Genomic DNA, 18542 nt, shown 5'->3' on the forward strand with positions numbered 1-18542 from the left:
GCAGGACTTGTGACCCCATGTGGGACCCACATTGGAGCAGTCTGTTCCTGAGGGACTGAGCCCCATGGAAGGGTCACACATTGGAGGAGTTCATGAAGACCTGCAGCCTGTGGGAATGACTCATATTGGAGAAGTTTGTAGAGGACTGTCTTCTGTGGGAGGGACCCCACGCTGGAGCAGGGAAAGAGTGTGAGGAGCCCTTCCCATGAGGAGAAAAGAGCAGCAGAGACAATGTATGATGCCCTGACCATAAACTCCATTCCCTGTTCCCCTGTGCCCTGTGGAGGAGTAGGTGGAGAATCAGGAATAAAGTTAAGCCCAGGAAGGAGGGAGGTGTGGGAGGAAGGGCTTTAAGATTTTGTTTTACTTCACAATATCCTACTCTAATTTCGTCAGTAATAAATCAATTTCCCCAAGTCAAGTATATTTTACGTGTGACAGTAGTTGGTGAATGATCTCTCCCTGCCCTTTTCTTAAACCGTGACTTATATATTCTCTCCCCATGTTCAGTGAGGAGGAGAGTGATAAAGTGGCACCTTGTGTCCAGCCAAGGTCAACCCACCACTCATCCTTCTTGTGCCTTGAAAAGCACTGGGGGTCTTTTTCTGTCCACATCTCTTTATGAAAACAGTGATCTACCTTTTGCCCCAAACGTGTTCAGAGCTTTGAATTATGTTTGATTATCAAATATAGAATAAACTTTAGGACTTAATCTTTTAGATAGCTTTACATACTAAGTGTCTAATTTCTTTCATACATGCTTATGCAGGAAACTCAAACATTATTTGGTGTAACCAAACCTTTGTCAATGCATTCATTGTGTTTTTATCTGATTTTATGTATTTCCATAATATGCTGGTAGGGAAACAACATATATGAAAACAAAACTAATGTCTTTTGTCACTGATGTTATCCCAGGCCAAGTGTAATGCAAGCTGTCAAGCAAACATAAAACTCAACATGAATATGAACAGGACTAGAAATTGTTTGGCATCATGAATGATTTAGAGATAATTATGTACCAAAGGTCCGAAATCAGAATACCTTCTATGCTAATGCCATTTCCTCTCCTAGCAAAATGAATGTTAAGCACTTGGGTTGTCTGCTAAATTAGAGTGATGGTATTTAAATTCACTTACAAAACAAGTATTCAAAACTTTTTCCCAACAGTATTTATTCTTGTTTTCCCTTGCTTTAAACAGGATGCGGGCATCTTTGAGTAACATTTTGTTTTCTTAAAAAAAACCAAACAAACCCACAAAAACACTAAAATTTCTCATCCATTAAAAATATGAATAACAGAGATGAATTAGCTTGTAATGCGTATTTCTTCTTTATTTCATTGATCTTCTGAACTTTGTTTCTTAGGCCTCATACATCTCTGGTGCAATGGAAGGAAGAAAATACCATAAGCATGTAGAATTTATTTCTTCATCACCTTATATTATCTTTGAAAAGGTTTTCAAATGCCTTTAGCAGGAGACAGGATCATCCAGTGCTGAGAACTGAGCACTTAGATTTTCAACATCTTCATTTTTTTTTGAGCACTAGGAATAGCTATAACAGTGCTTTTCAGGTGGAAAAGCTGCAGATTATGACTGAGTCCACTTTAGCACTCAGGAAGACAAGAAATAGCCAGGTTTTGGGGGAAAAGTTTACAAAAATTAAAAGGCACTTCTGCAAAATGCTGAGTGAGTCCACAAAGGAATTAAAGGCGATAGATTAAGTGATCTGCTCCAGCAGCTGCAAATACTTCCATCATTTGTAGTAGGAAAGATAACTGTGTTATCTGAGATGCAATTACTCAGACTACTATTTCACCTCATTGTGCACTACATCAGTAGTAATTGTTTTATGACATCAAAGACCATACAGGAATTTGTCATTTCTTTTGTTATTTCACCCAGTGTCTGGATGGAATTGGGTGCTGCGGGAGAGAAGATCTTGGAATTAATAGTCTTGTCCTGAAAAGCCTGGGCTTTTAGTAAGTGAGGATAGAAGCTGCTTTCCAACACCATGTCATCTTCGCTATAAACACATGAACAACCATGCTGGGTCAGACCAAAAGTCCCTTTAGCACTCCATCACATACCTGACAACATTTCATAGCAGAGATCTTAATGAAAAAAGAACAAAACCAGCGCATTGTGTGTGTCCTCCCCACCCCCCCTGCAGCTTTCTGTGTTCCAGAGGGCCAAGGCAGAAGTCAAATCTCTACCTTCGACTCTGATGGATATTTCTTCCATTACTTTGTCTAATTAACTTTAGACCCCTGGTACTTTTGTGTACTGGACACTGAGGCAATACAATTCAAAATTTACTTAGGCATTAGGTGACAAATCACATCTTTTTATTGGTTTCAAATTTATTATTATTATCCATAATTTCATTTGGCAACTCCCTTCTTGGACCGTGAGGAACAATGAGTGATTGTTCCCTTTTACATTCTTGGTGCCACTCATAATTTCATTTACTTTTTATTAGAGTCTCCTTGTAACTTTCTCTTTTCAGGCTAAAGAGTCATAACACATAAAGTTTGTGTATTCAACCTTCCTTCAAGTGCAACCCTTTTGCTATCTGCTGTTTGTGTTAGCATGTAACACTAGCAGTTGCATTACACACAAGAGTTGTTGGGATGTGACCACAGAATCTGATTTTAATAGAAATGAGAAAACCCGTAGGATTCAGTTTTTTCCCCTAAATTTTCAACAGTGTAATCCTGGATAATTGTGGTGTCATCATGTGCTTCCCTCAGAATTAAGTATGGTTATAATGCTGCGGAAATGCATATTTGAGCAGGGAAAAGAGGGACTGCAAACAAACCTCACAAACACTTTCATTCAAAAGGACTCAAGCATGCTAAGTAGCTTGTGGAAAAAAAAAAACCACCTGCCCACAGAATTCTTTTTCCACATGACACTGTCCTGCAGTTTGCATTCAGCATTTATTCTTTCTAGGAGAGAAAAGAGATTTTTCATTTAAAGGCACTTTGAAAATCATATCTTGTCCTGATAGCCTGACCTGTCTCTGGAGGTCATGGGGAGTTGTCCTGAGCCCTCTCTGGGCAACGCTGTGCTTTCGGGAGCTGGAGAGGAAGGAATGGAGGTAAAGGACAGGCATTTATTTGGAGCAGCAAAGCTGGCCACCTTCAGAAGCAACACTGTGAGGGGTCAGCTCTCCACTTCTGTTGGTGCAACCAGCGTCACACCTGTGATGTACACTCAGTGAGAAGCATGAGTCAGTACTGAATAGGTGATGTTTTTGAGTTAGTCTAAACTCTCACGTGAGTCTAAATGCTTCCGGGGTTCTGTTCCTGTCCTCCAACTGGGTGGTAGATTTTGAAAGTTTGCATTAGACAGGCATAGTAAATACCAACTGTTAAAATTTGTAGTTCTTTTAAGACCTTGGACTCCAAATAATTTTTTATCACTATAAGAGAGGTAAATATGTGAGAACTGACAGTCAGCTTCCTTGCTATATGGATATACTCATATGCTGAGTAATTCTGTGTGAAGAAAATGCAAACCACAGTGTATTTTCACTTCTGTACATCAGTCTGTATAGATACATAGTTTCATAGTCCAGCAAGCAGAAGTTAAAAATGCTTTAATATAAGCTACAAATTGATAGCAGAAATTGACTTAATAATCTCCTTGTGGTGGGTGCTAGTATCACATGAAGGGCTGTAGAAGTCATGAGCATTTACATTAGTGATCAAAGGGAAGGCCAATACTCAACCTTGACAAACAAAGTAAGTTTGTCAGTGTCACTGAAGGACTGATGTACATTCAGGCAAGGCTACTTCAGTTTATGATGTTGCCAAGTGAATTACTTCCTGTATACAGAACACTCCATATTCATTCTTTTTCCTCTTTCAATTACCTCTATGGATACTTGCTATATTTGCACTAGAACTATTGTGTTTAAATGAGAGGCTGAGTCACAGCCAAAGTTAAGGTCGTTGTAGGGAAACTGAATTATATCCAGAGGGAAATTTGGCTAGAAAACCAGCACATCTGCTCCATCAAGGTAGAAAAACAATTCAAAGCAAATGCTACACTGGAATGTTCTTACTGGAGTTGATGATATAGCTAACAGAAGGAAAAAGCAATATATCATAGAATGTTAAGGGGCTGAAATGGACTTTAAAAATCATCTAGTCCCAAATTCCCCTGCCATGGGCAGGGACACCTTCCACTAGACCAAGTTGCTCAAGGTCTTGTCCAACCTGGCTTTGAACACTGCCTGGGTTGGGGCATCTACAGCCTTTGTGGGTTGACTCAGTTCTCTACTGGAAACTTCTAGAGTCCAGAAAAAACCATTGCATTTTCCCTTGTTTCATTAATAGAGATGGGAGGGGTTAAAATTCTTGTGCGTATGGATGGCATAGGAAAAAGACCATGTGTTGGGTGGTACTCTGAGCTCTGTTTCATATTCCTGGTGTAATTCAGCAAATCCTTTAAGAGATTCAAATATGTTATTTAGTCCACCCACCCCAAATGATTACCTTTCCTTCTGGGCCAGTCTTTTCTCTTTAAAATGTTACATGTCTAACAATACATGTCACAGGATTGTTATGATCCCATTAAGGACATTAAATCAGACTGAACCTTTTAGTTGGGAAACATTAGGGAAGTGTGGTACTTTTGTTATGACTGTTACCATTTCCTGTTGTAGTTTATGTGGGAAATGTGACAATTCAGTCTAAATAAATCCAATGAAATGCTGAAAGCTTAGTTTTTTAAAACAGTGTCTTAGAATTGCATTAGTGAGCAATTTACAGGGGACCGTTCTTAAAGGAAAGGTCCCCATACTATCTGTGCAGAAGAAAAAGATACCAACTCACTAATAGATCAGTGCAGCCAATGTATACATTCATGACAGACAATGCAATCCAACAGAAAAGATCTTTGTTTTGGCAATCCTTTTTCTCCTTTGCCCAAATACTACTTTAAAAAAAAATGTATCTATATCTTCATCTACATTTACATAATCTGCATATACAAACACATAGATAAACCAGTTTCCTGAAAGGAACCAAAAGACATTCTAATATAATCACATCTTCCCAGGCATGCCCAGCCTTACAGATGAATTCATCTCTCCTTGGGCTGAATCTTCTTGGTTGCACTTTCTAACTCTGATGACATAAGCATTGTCAGAATAACTGTAGCTAAGCAGGGTGGACAACCAATATAGAGTAAAATATTCATGTTCCTGTTTGAAGTTTTTCCAGAGGATTTCTAGAGAGGTATATGAGGACAATTGGATAGAGTGCCCTCTTTAAATAGAAACTGTCCTCTTACACTAGAAATAACAAAAAAGTTTTCTTGTCTACATTTCTTCCTCGGGATCTGTTCATTGTGAAGATGCACTTGTGGTATAACTACATAGAAAACAGTTACGTTTGTACATTCAGGATAATGTTAGTCAAATATAGCGTAATTATGAGGCCAAAGGATTATAAATATTTGACAGAAGAGGCAATCAGGTTCTAAACTGCACATATTTTGTTATGTCTTTGGCACCTCTCCATACGTAAGGCTATGCTTTTCATTGAAAGTTCATTGGGAGAAAAGGGTTTTTAAAATATAGTGCTCTTTTGTGTTTGGAGCATTTTCTTTGTTTAAACTCAAACCACATGGTACAATGCTGTTGCCTTCATAAGCAAAAAGATACTGAAAAAGCTGTTAAGCAAGGGTGATCAGAGAGCCCTACAGCAAAGAAACCTAATGGAATCTCTTGATCTAAACATGCTGGACTCTGTTACATGATCTTCTTGATGTCAGAGTTTAAATTCCAACTGGATTAGTCTGATTGCAATAGATGTTGATTTGTTCAGGACAGAATGATACTTCCAGTTGAGCCCATAAGAGGTATTGCCTTGGTGTGCCTCACCTTGCACCCTTTCAACAGTAAAGCAAAGCTGCACTACTTGCAGGAAATGAGGCTGTCTAAACCGATAACCTTCTTTCTACTTCCCAGATTATCTACCCCTTGGACAAAGGGGAAAAAGTCAGCATTTGACACTTTTCTTTTTCCTTTTTTTTTTTTTTCCAGATACGGAAGAGTAAAAATATATTAAAAAAGAGACTGGAAATCACTTTCGTCATTTTATCTGAGCTTCTTCATTCCTGTTCTCCTCCTTCAGCAAAGACCAGTTTCTGAGAAAGGCATTAAACAAACTTTGAAACACTCTTCCTCCCACTGGCTACTTCACAGCTAATGACTCTGGGTTCAAGGGTGGGGGCCTTGGTTTTTTTGATTCTTTTGTTTTGATTTGGTGTCTCTTTCCTTTTCTTTCTTTCTTTCTTTCTTTCTTTCTATCTTTCTTTCTTTTTTTTTATGTATGCATGTTTTTTGTTGTTGTTTTGGGAAGTTTTTTTGTTAAAAAATCAAGATCGAATTTCCTGATGCAAATGGTTCCATATTTCTGGATAGGTCAAGCAAATAGAAGAGGGTCATCTTCAAAAGCTAGTATTGCCCTTTGCTATGAGTCAGCTTGTGAAACCAACACTAGGATGATGCAAAAGAATATAAAAGAAATAAAAAAAAAAGAAAACTTGATAATATTTTACTTTTACTCTTTTCCTTTTCCCTGAGAGTCTTTTCCAATTGCTAGTAGACAGAATTTGATATCAGTTTTACCCTTGCTGTAGAAGATTTTCTTAAGAATGGTGAATTTGTGGAGTCATTTGATTATTCATTAGGGTTTGATATTATTCCCAGATAATACAATGATAGCAAAATGTTTTTGTTTCTGAACAGCAGGTGGACTCACTCAACCCTTGGTTTTGTTCTCTTTTTGCAGTTAGGACAGGAATAACCAATGAAAGTAATATTCCCTTGGGGCAAATTCTGTTGTCAGACTCTCAGAGTATGTATTAATATATGTCTTGATGTGCCTGCTTAACTTGAGATTGCAGGTAATTAGCTGTTACCCACATTTTTTCATGGGCCACTAGTAATAGTTGTTTGTCTGACCTGAAGATCTAGGAGAAGAGGGACAGCAGGGCATCACATGGATCAGCTCTTAACTTTCATCTCAATGTGGTCTTTCATCACTGACTGAATGGATAGGCCAAAGAAAAGGAAAAGTGTTGTTGTATAAGTATGGACAGACAAAACTAAAATAAGAATGTATGACAAACATCAAACACATATGTAAGTGGTTTTCTGGCTTGGGCTCTTGATAGGGATCCAGTTAATTGTATGAAATTTTGCCTGTCTATTCAGAAATCGAGATATGTACATGTACATACAACTGTTTTTGCTGAACAGCTTTCTGTTCAGGATGACTTCTTGCTGTGTTAGTCACATATGTATTTTACAAGGAATCAGACTCCTGTCATGGACCTTTTCTGTGTAAAGAACATGCAAAACATTGGCTTAGGAAGCTAAATATTTGTTTCCATTTCATGTCCAAAAGCACAGAACTTTAAAACCAGAGTTTGGGGTCTGTTCCTGCTTAAATTGTGCATGTACAGGGATGAGCTTCCTGTGACACTAGTAAAAATTACATCAGTGAACTCAACCTAAATCCACATTTTAAATGTGAATACCTTCTCACTTAAAAGTGTTTGTATCTGGGATTCTCATTATTGAGGCTAGAGACATTTTGAGTTCTTTTTTTGTACACCAGAGTTTAAATTTGTTCAAAGCCAGAGATTTAGATTATGTTCATGCTGCGATAAGGTTGCACTTCAATTACATGTTCAGAAAGAAGTACATGAAGTTGTTAGAATACGCAGTTGTCTTCACTGAACCAGCTCATTTAAATAAAATATAAGGGGATATAGTGTTCCTGTTCATGAGTTCCTGGTTCAGTAGAAGCTCTGGGGTAAATTTTTGAGGAAAGTGGAGTGCTGGGAGGACAGTAGCTCCACTGTCATCATTGAGCACATTCCATGTTGTGTGACAGGCAGAGGGCTGTGTCACACTTAGTGCTTTCCCGCCTCCTCTTTCCTCTCTTCCATCAGCGTTCAGCTCCAATAAAAGAAGAATATAACTTCCAGCTCTGACCAGGGTCTTTGAAGGCACACTGATTAAATATCAGTAATGCAGAAGTAAATGCCGTAGTGGTGACTCAGTCTCTGCTTCGTAAGATTTCTTCCTGAGATCAGCGGGAACATACCCTAACTGAGTGTTTGGTCAGAGGTGCAGAATGATTTAGTCAATATTTTTTAAGTTACCCTTACCTTTTATAGCGACTGAAGATGCCTTAGATTATGCACAGTAGAATAATAACAGTTGTAAAAAACACTAAATCTTTTTCTTCGTCTGTTTCTGACATATGTATTTTCTTTCTTTCTGAGAGAGACTTCTTTCAGACAGTAAGACCAAACAGCTTAATTCATGTCTGGTCAGTTCTTGTTTCTCATGCATGAGCACAAAGGTATGAAGTCAGGTTGGAAAATGTTTTTCCTCTATTACTGGGGTTATTCACTATTGGTGGGAGCTAATAAGGGAAGTGGTGAATTTGCTGTCTCTTGGGGACTGCAGATCAGAGTTGCCATTCTAGAAGAGATGCTATAGGCAAAGTTATTGGTCTCAGCACACAGGTATACAGCACAATGTTTTGTAATACATAGACAGTCAGCTAACATGCCCCTGTTTTTCACTCATCTGTGTAAGGTACAGTAGATTATTAGCATTCTTAGAATGTTTTGTTGTCGTGTAAAAAAAAAAATCTGTGTAAAATCTATTAGCTGGGAGAATATATAAAGCGAAATCCAGAAATTGAAACCCTACAAAGGAATTAGGCCGGGTGACAGTATCTATTGTGGTGTTGCCTCCCAGGATCACACCTACATTTCCTTACTTTGCCCCCGCCACCTCCCTGAAATACTCTGCACCACTGTGCTAGTGCATCATGAGCCAAAGGATGGTATGTTTAGACACCTCCCAGTAAAACTTGAGATCAGCCACTGTGCAAATGTGTAAAAAAAAATAAAAAATAATTTAGAAAATTACATAACTGCTTTCTCCTATTTTATTCCACAGAAGGAAACAATCAAAAAAAAGTGGAAAAAGATTAGGTATTCATCAGCTAATGGCCTATTTTTATAAAAAGTGAGAAAGTATTTCTGGTTTTACATCTTTACCTAACTTTCCCTGGATATATAGAAATTATGTTTTCAGACGCCTTCCTTTTCCAGCCTCAATAAGACTATACAAGCAATGAAAAAGCCAAAAAGTCTGCAAATATAGGGTCCATACCATTTGCCTCATGCTGAAATTTTACAGAATTATTTGGGAGCACCCACCTGTAGGCACAAAGGTGTCTTCTGGTGCCAGAGTGCTTTTTACAGAGGCTGGCATAGGCTAGGAAGCTGTGTGATAGAGATGGCACTCTTCTGCCTCTGCACAGAGGCTGCTAATGCTCTCCGAAAGCTCTGCCTTGCTGGAAGAGCACCATTTCTTCTGCTTCCCAAAACCTGTTGTATAATTTAGGAGGGGGGATCAGGCACTTTACCTTCTTAAAATAGAGAAGGATGCTATTGCAAGTATCCCTATCAGTGTTTTGTCTTTTGTCTGGGACTGGTGTTCAGGGAACTAGCAGACCTTTGACTCACGGTGACATAGTGCTTGAACTCCTGTACACATTATAATAAAAAAAAAGTGTCAATATGTTTTCATAGAATCAGAATTGTTTGAGTTGGAAGGGACGTAGAGTACATATAAAGGTTATCTGTTCTAACACCCCTGCAGTAAGCAGGGATATCTTCAACTAGATCAGCTTGCTCAGAGCCCCATCCAACTTGACCTTGAAAGCTTCCTGCAATAGGGCATCTACTGCCTCTCTGGGCAACCTGTTCCAGTGTCTCACCACCCTCATTGTATTCTGTTCATTATTTAAATGGCTCAAAGGGTGACAGTTCACTGGGCTGCAGTGATTTGAACCATGCATTTCTGTGACAATATGCAAGAACTATTCACACATGAGAAAGAAGGTATTTGTTTATTTTTAATTTTTTATTTTAATGTACAAAGCTGTGATGTGCCCTCTCAAAATACTGAAGTCAACAGCTTTCCTTACTGTTGTGACCCATCCAAGAAAGGGGGGGGCGGGTAACCAAGGTTATTAATAAATCCCTTGGAGTGGATTAGAGTGAAATGACACTAAATAATCAGTGTTTGTAAACATATATGTGTAGGGTTTATTTTGCAGCAATTTTATTTCAAAGGGTAAACAGGTATGTGGCCATTTTGGGTGTTATCATTCTATAGCAATACAGCAATATTAAAGCATCTATAGCAATAAAGCAACATTAGAACATAGCAATATGATACTATTAAAGCTTAGCAATATTAAAGCATAGCAATATAGCACTATTATTAAAGCATAGCGATATTAAGGCATCTATAGCAATATCATCTACAGCAATATAGCAATCATTAGAGCATAAAGATAACACTTAAGGAAATGCATAGGGGAGGAAAAGGGAAAGAAAGGATAAAGGTGGAAAGATATATATATATATATATATATATATATAGTCACCACCCGCGGGGTCCAGCGATGAAACTTGGTAGTTGCAGCTTCAATGTCTGTTAGTTGAAGTGGTGGTCTTGATCCGTTGGGGCTGGGAGAAGCACCCCACCAAAACTCAAAGAAGTTATGAGTTATTACATACTTCTAGCTCAGGTGGGAATACCTTGTATCTCCCTGGGGTGGGGAGTTAAACAATTGGTAGTGCCATGGGCCATGCCGTGAGCCTCTTCTTAGCCTCTTCCCTTGTATCTGCACCCATGATAGCTGGACAATGGCACCCACTTATCTGATCCTTCAGCAGTATTCAGGGGGTGTGGTTGGCTTTGCTGGATGAGCAGCTGCTTCTTTTCAGTTTGCAGACAGTCTTTTGGTGATCTTAGAATGTGTAAATCATTACCTGTTTCAGTCTCTGACATTTACAAATTATATAATATTTTTTCCAAATGTATATGGTCAGATATGTTTAATTATAAAAGATTATTGATATTACTAAATTTTCCATGTTTGAGAAAAAAGATAGATGCCAGAAGCTAATTTTTTTTTTCTGGTAATAAGTGGTAGATTTAAAAAAAAGAAATTTTGCAATTTTAGACTTAAAACATATTTCAGAGCAGTCAGTCTAAGCAGACTGATGTGCATCTGAAAGCGCAGCCTTTTGTATAGCTCAAGCTGGTGTAAATGTACTACCTATTAATACAGTAGGATGTTTAGCATCAGAATGAATCTGACATTTGTGAGTCTAGTTCCTGACAAGTGAATTAAGGAGGCAGATTCCTTTTTCTAGGTGTTTCTTTTTTTCAAGCATAAATTTTGTGATTGAAAAGAAGCTTTCCAAAATGTAGTTGATATATGCTGTGTTTCTGCAAACTACTCTTTGAGCATGCAAATGTTTGCATATGTACTTGCAAAGTCTTAGAAGCTCAATCTTACAAGCAAGTATATTTCAAACTAGATAGCTGATAGTGCTGTGCTGCTTTGTAATCAGAAGGTCCGTGAGCTCACCTAGCTAAAGGCAAATGTCACCTCAATTTGCTGTTAATCCTTGCAATTTCTGCAATGGCTCCCAAATCTGGCTTTTAATTAAAAAGCACAGTAGCCTATCCAAATTAGAAAAGACAGAACCTGACAAGTACAGTACTTATTTTGCTTTAACTAGAATAAACGGGTATATTTCCAGGAACTTGCAAGATGCTCTTAAATATTTCTTATTGTCCCCTTTTCCTTCACATTTATTTTAAAATAATGAAACTCCTCATCCTCTGATGATCCATACCGTATTTTAGCCATTTACACTCAGCAAATGACAGTATAATTGACTCCTTTTCTCTTACACTTTTTTAATCCTCACCTAACAATTAAAAACAGAACAATGCTGTGCTTTCACATGTGTGAAACCAGTGCTGATCTCAGAGCTGTGCTGGCATGGTGTCTGAACATCAGCACTCAAAAACAGAAATATGCTGGCTGAGGAAGAGAAGGAACCCTGTGGCACTGATTCCACACAAATTGCTTCAGGGAGTTGACATCAATGCTGATCAGATAGAAAAGAGGGAAAAAAACCTGTGCTTTCATATTTTAAGACATAAATTCTTCTTTCTCTGAAGTGGGTACAGAGGTTTTTTCCCACTTGTGTTACCCACAACATGAGCAGGTCTGCTCAGTCTCAGTTCAGTGTCAATTGTGCATCCTAATATGGTGCTTCTCCTGCTTCCATGGATAGACAAGATTTGTGATCCCAAATATCCCTTTTCCTGTCTGATTACTGTGGTCAAAGCAGGACCAGCGTGGGTACCACTGCCAATGACATTATTTTCAGTTAAAATTAAATGCTGTCTGTGCATTTTCACTTGCTGAGGCTGCCTTCCTGTTGCTGCAACATCCCTTTTGGCCTCTAGCAAGCACAGAGGGTTCTGCTCTGAAACCAAGCGGGACCAGGATGCAAGCCTGTCTTTGAGGCATTAGCTCTTCCTGCTCTGGGGACTTGACCATCAGATAAAAGGAAACAGAGCTACTCGCAAGCAAGCTAGATGAGGACTTGAAACTCAGTTTTAGTGAATTTATTTGCCCTCATACTTAGGCGCAAAACAGCGTGCTCTAACAAGCCTCATGGCACACTCTTGGCATTTTGTATTTTTTTATTCTTCCAAGCACATATGTATGGGTACTTACAACACCCTGGGTTTAGATGCTGTCCAGTGGCAAGAAGAATATACATTATCCCATTGTCTTTGTTGGTGGTTGTAGGAGTGCAGCTATGGGGTTTTCAAGTGAAAAAACCTAGCAGTAGAATGACAGAGGAGTATTTGATTTTCTTCTTGCTTGGATGATATTTTTATACACTCTTTTATGCAATTTTTAAAAATCTTTACAATTTTTATTGTAGACTTCTGGTTGGGTTTTTTATCAGGTCTTCAGGCCCAGATTCTCAGAGGAATATTTTGCTACCCTCTTCTCCTCCAATTGAAAAAGGTCATTGCATTTGCAACATCAGCTTAGAGCAAAATGACACCTAGGGCCTGACCACCCTTTTATTTGCACTGAAATCAAGGGAAGTTGCATGAAAAGTTCTGCTGGTCCCACTTCAGCATCTGGAGTTAAAGGCTAAACAACCAGAACATATGCAGCTCGCCACACACAGAGTGTTATCTGTAAAGCCAATACATCAGCGTGGGGCCATCTTCCTTTGCTGTTGTAGGAGCTTAACCACCTTGAGTTTCATAAACAAGAGACTATCTCTGTTCTGATGATGCTGCTTCTTGTAGGCACTTCGAAGTCATTCCACAGTGCACTGTCTACCTTCAGCAGGAAGGAAGGGTGGACACTATGGCTTATCTGTAACAGTAGATTTCACAGCTTTTGTGGTTTTAACCCTACAGTGACAGGTTCTAAATAAAATTAAGAAATATTAAACCTCTTGGTAGGAGGGATAAGAGGAAATTAACCAAATTCAAGGATCTTGGTCTTATAAAATAACATTTTCTTGCTGGCATTTTGCAGGAAATTCTATATATGAAGTTATATGTATGAAGTTTAGAGTATGTTAGCAGAACTGATGATGGAGATGTCTTTCTTGAACTGAATTAAAATAAACACTTGTTCTCTAGCATTTTTCAAGGAAGAAAAAGGTAGGTTAATGTGCTATTTTTCACCAGGACATAGAAAACAAACTAAAATACATGCTGACAGCAAGATTCAGTGCAAGTTTGCTCTTGGGACTGGGTGGGTAGAGTAATGAAAAAAACCTATTTGGCTTTTTAAGACTCATAAGGGGAAAAATAGGAAAACAAAATTAATGACACTATGTAGTAGCAAGTATTCTCAATTGTTCTGATTCAAAGAAATCCTTAAACAATATGTAAAGCACACTTTTATTATGGCTGGGGGATGCAGAGGGGTTTCACTCCCCCATGCATTCCACCGAGAAAAGAAACACAACAGCTTTTTATACATTTGGAAGGAATGAATTTCAAAAATTATCTATCATATACACTCTTTACGAAGTCTGCCTTATCTAAATAGACATTTGGTTGCCTAACTCCAATTCTTCTTATTATAGAGTGGTTACATAAAGTTTTATAATTTCAAACAGCTTAGATTCCCCCCAACCCTCTTCTGTCTCCCTTGCAATACTACATGCTAAAAAGTCTGTCCCGCGTTCCCTTTTGGTTTACGTAAGCTAACTTTGTCTTAATTGCCCACAATTTGGGCAGCAACCTTCTTTCAAGCAGTTATAATTTTGCAAAGTCACACTAACATAGCTAAATTTTTATTTTATTTTGTCTTGTCTTTATTTCAGTTCTGAGATTGATTTTTAGCAGTATGTATTTATTGTTAGTTCTTGATTTGAAAGAAGAGGCTTATGATCTCTAAAAAATTTTCAGCATTTCCAGTTTTTCTGTAACTGAGTCCATGTATGTTCATCCTATTACCAAATAGAAACAATGAGTTCTGCACTCATTTGAATTAAAGTTGTAGAGGAGTTAATTTTTTTCTGTTTCTTTCTACATCTGATCCAGGTGTGGTGCTTGCTGTTTACTTTTCAGGATTCAGCTCCCCACTTTTTTTTTTTTTTAAGCATAGTGGGAACATTGTTTAGACAGCAGTTATTTCTTAACACTTGCCCCTGTGAGGAGGAGTTAGTGTCATTACCTGATTTCTAAAGATAGGGAAATTGAGGTAGGGAATTCAGCTGGCTTATTTAAGGACCCCAAGGTAAATCTCACCTTTCCACTTTTCTCTTTTGACTCAAATCACAAGCCGTAATTGTACCTAAACAAAGAACAGTGCACCACATTGGTGCCCACTGAAACACTTGCTCATTCGATTCTTTTTAAATGTGCCACTTGAAACATGACTATCAGTCTTACAGAGCTGGTGTCCTGTGCTACAGTATTGCTTATAGATCTCCTTTTGCACCATTATGTTACATCTCTACATAGCGCCTTCTAGAAAGTAACTTAATCCACTCGTAGACGTGGGTGGTGTCTGTGCAGGAGTCATTATAACACATAAGTAACAACCAGAATTTTTGTGTAGCACTGCTGTTTTTCTGTTTAATCTTTTCTTTTAAAAAAACCCCAAAGGTGGTCATGATAAAGAGCGTCAGAAACCAAACCATTCTCTCTAATGTTCAGAGATGTTCATTACAGGCATTAAAGGCTTTGTGCATTCCTTTTGCCCAAAATTTTGCTTCTAATTCACTCCTTTCCTCTCGGGGAGGTTCACTGGTATTGATTTCCTTAAGAACATCCAGTGTGCTTGCCACTGTAGGTGCTTGTATTCTCATACCTTACTGGTTTGGTACCTCCAGTCTAGTGCAAGTAGAGATGAAGCTAAGCTGCCAATTTCTGTTAGATATTGAGGGTGTTTGTGTAGTTGACTGTGATCAAAAATGCTGTTAAATAAGCAAGAAGGGAGAAAAGATGATTTGGAGATGGCATCTACTGATTTGGGTGATTAACCTCCACTTGCAAATACAGTATCAGAGTTTTTTCTCTGCCCATGACATAAATCTCCAGAGGCATTCCCAAAGGTGATGTCAGCCACTTGCTGAACCTCCACAGGAGCAATGTAAATGCCGTGTGCCTTCAGAGCCATGCTGGGCAATAAAACTGTCATTTGCCAGTTCTGCGAGGACACAGACATAGCTGAAGGGAAAGCTATCTGAGGTCTGTCAACAGTTTATAGATCCAAAACTTAAGAACATGAAACTTCCAGAATCAATAAATCAGGTATCTCTGCCCAAACTTGGTAAGTTACATGAATATTTGAAATCAATTCCTTTAGATTGAAAGGGCCCCAGAAGTGAGACTACTTTCCCAGTTAATCTCACCTAGAACCATGAATAAGAAATGGCAGAAAAAGACAACAAACAATTAGTAGTAGGGGCAGCACTACAAAAAGCATTTTGATTGTTAGTGGGATTACCATTTATCCATCTCTGCTGAAACTACTCTTTCTTTTCAAAGGTCCAGTGCAATGTTCAGCTGACTTACCAGGCTTGTGTTCCTTGGCAAACCACCTTACATTGCCAGATCAGTCAGTACTGCCTCACTCTAATTTCCTTATATGATGCAGTTGTAGAAATTGGCACACACAGTGCCTGCTGTTTGGGAGATGGATATAAACAGATGACTTCTTCACGTATGGTATGACATTTACACATTTAAAAAGTTAAACCCATTCACTGGGATTGAACTAATGAATTATTGTTTTTAATGGTCTTTACCATATTCCAGTTTTTTAAATACCTGATTTTTTTTGTCTTGCAGAACAGGCTTCACAAATTGTTTTACGTCAACTGGCAAATTAATCTGAGTTTTTATCCTATAGACAGAGATATTGAAGGGATAAAATAAGGCTGTTTTGTGGACCCAAGTATAGGTCTTTTTGTGCTTCTCCCATCTACCAAATTCTGCTGTCTCTATTTCACCACAATAACAATTTTCTTAATCGATTTTTGTCCCACAACTGTCAGAAGAAAGGGAGGGTAATATGAAGCAATTACACAAAATAATGGCTTAGTGTGAACGTATGTATAATTCACAGTAGGTGAAAGAGAGCATAAGTTTGCTGGAAATCATCAATAACCAATAAAAAAGCCCAAACTTCAGGCAAAGCACTTACAAGTTTTACTAAAGATATTTTCACAAGTAGCTGTTGTGCCAGCAGATGAGGTATGGTGTAGCTCCATATATAGATGCCAATGTGCAGTAGCATGTTTCTGTGCTGTTTCAGTTCTCCAAGCTGTTCATGGTGTGATGTTCTTTCACAGTGTCTCAGTTTGAGACAATTTGTAGGGGTGAAGACCTCGGGTGGAAGTCTACTTCCTCAGATTCAATACCACTGGTTCTCTCCAATACAGAGAGAGAGAGACCAAATACGCATGGATGTAAGGGAAAAAATAACTCTTTACCCATAACAATACCAATAAAACCAGTGAGGAGAAAATTCCCAAGCCTCCACACTATTTATTGAAGCAATCTTGAAGCACTGATATGAAAGCTAGCTAATTATTAAGTAGAGAATGATGTTACTCACCCTTACCAACAACCATGCTCAGTCTCAAGGATTAACCTCAAGGGGCATCCCCTCTCAAGGGAGGAATCTACACAACACACTCCTAGAAGGGGTATGCTATAGGTCCCTGCTGTTAAAAAGTGGCACTGAACTTTTATAATGTAAAGCGATTGACTGTTGGTCATATGTTTTTAGGCTAGCTGTGTCAGCTATGCAGCCTTTAGCTCAGCAAATTTAAACAAGTTATTGGTACTATCCAGTTGTTGGTTCCTTTATCAGGAACTTTGCCTGCCACATCCTCACTTGTGCCAGTTTCTGTCAGGAAACACTGTTTGAATGTTTAGCTTTGGGATTGTTGAGTCAGGCTGGTCTCAGCATTCTTCAACACCAAAAGCATCATGATCCGCCTTCTCAATCCACCGCTGATAACCTTTGCAAAGGGTAAAGTTAAAGCTTAGGCAGAGCATGTTTCTAAAGAGGCTTCACTCAGGATTTTCTTGCAGGTGGCATTCAGAGGTCTTGCTCTTTGGAGAGATCTTGGAGAGGTCTTGACTTTTGGAGAAAAAAGTTGTTTTAAGGAAAAATTGTGGAATGAAACGTCACTATAACTCATCTAATGTAAACAGATATACTCATAAAACTAGCTCAATTTTTTTATACATTCTAGAATATTTGCATTGGTCTATTGGGCTTTTTTAATAAGCAATGCTTACACAGGGCTTTTCATCCATTTCTCCAACTCAATATCACTTCTAATCCATTGATCCATTAACGAGTACCTGCAAACAACAAATTGCGCATCCCTTATGTGTGGTACTTCTGAGCCTTCAGATCACCATTATAATAACCAGGGAGAGAATATAAATGCAGAAGAGAAGGGTTTGGCATAAGCTACCAAGTACAGTCCCTTCATTATTGCTGACTTGCTAAATGACCTTGCTCAAATCCTTCTTGTGTGCCCAGTTTCCTCATCTGTTTGGGAATGATAACATTTACTCCTCTTTAAACCTATCTGATCTGGAGATCTGTTAACTGTTACAATTAGAAAAAGAGAAGTAGGGAGGATCCACCTTCAAAAGATGGGAGCAATCAATCTAATACTGTCCCTTTTTTCAAAAAGACTCGATGTGTTTGTTGCCAGTCAAGCCTTGCTTCCACTAGCAATATTCACTGTGACAATATCATGTTGAATTATAGGAAGTTGCCTTCTGTCTGGCACTTACAGAAATGACTAGCTGTGTTTTGACTCTTTCTTTATTAGACACTTCCCACTTCAGTGTAAGTTTTGACACCAGCTGGCTTAGGGACTCAGTGGGGGATTTTTATTTGGCTATTTTAACACTGGTACCTTCCTACCCATGCCCTATTACCATGGCTTACGCAGCAAACTGTTTACTCTGGTACGGTTTGCAAATCAGTCTTTTCTGTGCAGTTATTTACAGTATGTGATGAAGAGTACGTAATAGTACAATGTTTTCCATGTATGTAGTCCAGTAACAGTAATGTGTTTTGTTTACAGCCATTATGG

General features: G+C 38.5%; 1 protein-coding gene across 11 annotated transcripts in view; it reads left to right on the forward strand.

Moving 5' to 3' along the window:
• The window catches only part of PDE1C (phosphodiesterase 1C), a 286375-nt gene that overhangs the window by 261536 nt on the left and 6297 nt on the right, over positions 1-18542 (forward strand). The window contains exon 18 of one of the 11 annotated variants that reach the window (XM_017822992.1): positions 15964-16024. The exons of 9 other annotated variants lie outside the window; for them this stretch is intronic. In XM_017822992.1, coding sequence (XP_017678481.1) covers positions 15964-16024 — 61 coding nt within the window. Of the gene's footprint in view, positions 1-6060; positions 8893-15963; positions 16025-18542 lie in introns of those variants that run through there. One more of the 11 variants, XM_017822953.1, reaches the window with a different exon arrangement.

This window comes from Lepidothrix coronata, unplaced genomic scaffold, assembly GCF_001604755.1.
Source record: "Lepidothrix coronata isolate B3197 unplaced genomic scaffold, Lepidothrix_coronata-1.0 Scaffold3, whole genome shotgun sequence".
Classification (NCBI taxonomy): Eukaryota; Metazoa; Chordata; class Aves; order Passeriformes; family Pipridae; genus Lepidothrix; species Lepidothrix coronata.